General features: G+C 41.2%; 1 protein-coding gene across 1 annotated transcript; it reads right to left on the reverse strand.

Annotated features, from left to right (window-relative positions):
- On the reverse strand, positions 1-936 carry LOC123785287 (olfactory receptor 5M8). Its single transcript, XM_045787014.2, has one exon. The coding sequence runs from the start codon at positions 934-936 to the stop codon at positions 1-3; it is 936 nt and encodes a 311-aa protein (XP_045642970.2).
- Between the last annotated feature and the right edge of the window lie 2,090 nt (positions 937-3,026).

Raw genomic sequence — 3,026 nt, forward strand, 5'->3', positions numbered from 1 at the left:
TTAAGAACATCTTTGTTTTCTTAACCACTCTTTGGGGAATGCTTCTTTCACATTTTTATTCCTAAGGCTGTAAATCATGGGGTTCAACATGGGGATGACTGTTGTATAAAATACAGCTACCATTTTTCCCTGTTCCACAGATTCCTTAGAGGGGCGTCTGAGATACATAAAGAAAAGGGTAGCATAGAATATGGTGACAGCTGTGAGATGGGAGCCACAGGTGGAGAAAGCTTTGTGCCTGCCTTCTGCGGAACGAATCCTCAGGATAGCAGGAAAAATATAAAGGTAGGAAACCAGGATGATGAGCAGAGAAACGGAAAGGTTACAACCAGCCACCACAAACATTGACAACTCCTTGTTGTAAGTGTCTGAGCAGGCCAGCTTCATCAGGGGTGGGTCCGCACAGTAGAAGTGGTTAATTTCATTGGGGCCACAGAAGGCTAGGTTGTAGGTCCACATGGTCTCCATGAGGCCCGTGAGCGCTCCATACACGTAAGGCCCCGTGATGAGGGATGTGCACACGCTCCTGGACATCTTGCTGCCATAAAGCAGAGGGTTGCAGATGGCCATGTACCGATCAAAGGCCATCACAGCCAGGATGTAGATCTCCACGTGGACCAAGGCGATGAAGAAGTAGCACTGCACCAGACAAGCAGGATAGGAGATGGTTTTCTTCTCTGATAAGAAAATCTCCAGCATCTTGGGAGTCACGTTGGAAGAGAAGCACAGATCTACAAAGGACAGGTGGCTCAGGAAAAAGTACATGGGTTTGTGGAGCCGGGCATTGGCCTGGATGAGGACGATCATGCCAAGATTCCCTGCGACCGTGACCACGTAGATCACCAGAAACAGCAGGAAGAGGACAATCTGCAATCCCAGGCGACTGGTCAGTCCGAGGAGAATGAACTCAGTCACTGAGGTGGAGTTTTTTCTCATAATTTCCTTCAATGGGAAACGAGAATGTAGGATCAGGATAGAAACGTTTTAAAAGGTGAAAAAAAAAAAAAGTCATATTTTCTTAGAATACCATTTTGGGTTTTTTTCTCTACAGTTTTCTTTCCTTTTCTATGATTTTTTGTACTGGGAGACGCTAGAAATAGTGGCTTAATTGAAACAGTATCCACTTAAACTTAGGGAATGCAAACCTCTGCATTCCAGTCACTAGTGGGCTTTAAGTCTTTTTCTTTGCTAATTATCCCCCTTACTTCTCTTTGTCTATTTACCTTTTTGGTTTCTGTCAGGACATTTCTTACCCATCTGCATTTCTACTTTGTCTATTTTCAATATTTTACTTAACCTCACATCGGTTTTTTTCATCCCAGATTTTGCCAATCAGTGCCAATAAATAAATACTCAGCACTGAAAATGAATTTCCTGGATAACCTAATCAGAAGTTGAGAACCTTGTACCCGAGTTTCTTTTCCTGACAACAGTGATTTCTTCCAGCCCATGCCACATTAAGCCCTTAGGTTCTTTGTAAAGGGTACTAAGTGATACATTCAAAGATGCATCTTAATTCATTCTTTGTGGGATATAAGAAGTCAGTACTTCCTACTTGAGAATGACTAGATGTTATTCGGGGGGAAATGGAAGAAGAGAAATCTGTGAAAAGTTGAGTGATTGCAAATGTTTTACCATGTATGGTTACTGATGTAATGCACAGCAAAGTTCTCCAAAAGTCTTTTAACATTTTTCCAGCCAATTCAATACGTTTAGTGAAGCTAATTTTTCAGTCCAGCAGACCTGAATCAGACAATAGAAATGACTTGGCCTAGTATGTTTGCCTACGTTTGAGAAAACAGATGGAAAAGCAAAGTGACAGCCCAGAGCCATAGATGGATTTGACAGAGCCTGGGCTAGAAGCAATACCTACCCTCTATCCATGTCAGTGTTTGCTCCTCGGAGCCAGAGTGGGTCTTTATGGAACAGCACTTAGAAAAACAAAGCAAAACTAAAGAAAACAAAACAGCACAACCACAAAGCTTCCCTTCTCTTCGTTTATTCTCAAACTAGGTTTTCTGCAACCAAAGAATAGGTTCTAGGCAAGAGAATGTGGTGAAAGAGAAGGGTGCAATTTTTATCCAACACTTTATGGCATAGGCTTGCCCTTCCCTTCCTCCTTTCTGCCTCCTACTGGCAGTTCACGTGCACGTAGCACGGAGCTATCCCAGAACACACGGATGAGATGGCAGCAAAATGAGTCACAACTACTAAAGTCATGGCAGAGCTGAACCGACATACCAGCTCAGAGTCTGATAGGAATGAGAGTTGGACTTCTAACTTCACTATTATTTTGCTTTGTTGTTGCAGGAATTGAAATCATTTTCCAACTAATGCAAACCTCTAGGATCAGTGCCCAAGATTGCTCTGCGTCTCTATAGAGCTCGCCCTGGTCTTCAGATTTGCATTCACCACTGCTTTTTTCTTATAGGTTTTAAGATCCAGCCAGTCTAGAATCTGTACTCTTGGTGGACCAAACTTAGTTAAAATCTGTGACAAACGTAAACCCCTTAGGGGTTAGAAACATCAGTCATTACTAGTTTAATCCAAATTCATTCAAAAAACTTCCCCCTCCACCAATTAAAAAAAAAAAAAAAAAAAACCTAGTCTTAAGCTATAACCAGAAGAGAAATATAGGTCCCCAGGGAAAGGTCTAGGTAATCTTGAATTTTATTTCCCAATCAACAAGATTCCTCTTGAAAAAAAGAAAGTTTTAGCTATATAAGGTAAAACTATATCAGGTGACAATTATTAGTTAGAATTTAATCAGTTCCTCAGAGGTTATGCCCAAAGACCATTTTATGACTTAAAAATTGTGATGACAGTGTTTAAATAATCACAAGCCTCTTGAGACCTTTTAAAATTGCCGTAAACCTCCTTCGCATCCATTCCACATTCACACAGGCACGCGCACACACACACACGCACACACACACACACACACACACACTGCAACTTTATCAAAGGCAGATGAAAGCTACTTAATACAAAATAATTTAAAAATAAAATTTAAGCATTAGTCACAT

This window comes from Ursus americanus, chromosome 24, assembly GCF_024610735.1.
Source record: "Ursus americanus isolate L20-20 chromosome 24, mUrsAme1.1.p, whole genome shotgun sequence".
NCBI lineage: Eukaryota > Metazoa > Chordata > Mammalia > Carnivora > Ursidae > Ursus > Ursus americanus.

Bases quoted from the DNA above. Each gene is read 5' to 3' on its own strand.
- LOC123785287 (XM_045787014.2), bottom strand. From the start codon at position 936: ATGAGAAAAAACTCCACCTCAGTGACTGAGTTCATTCTCCTCGGACTG.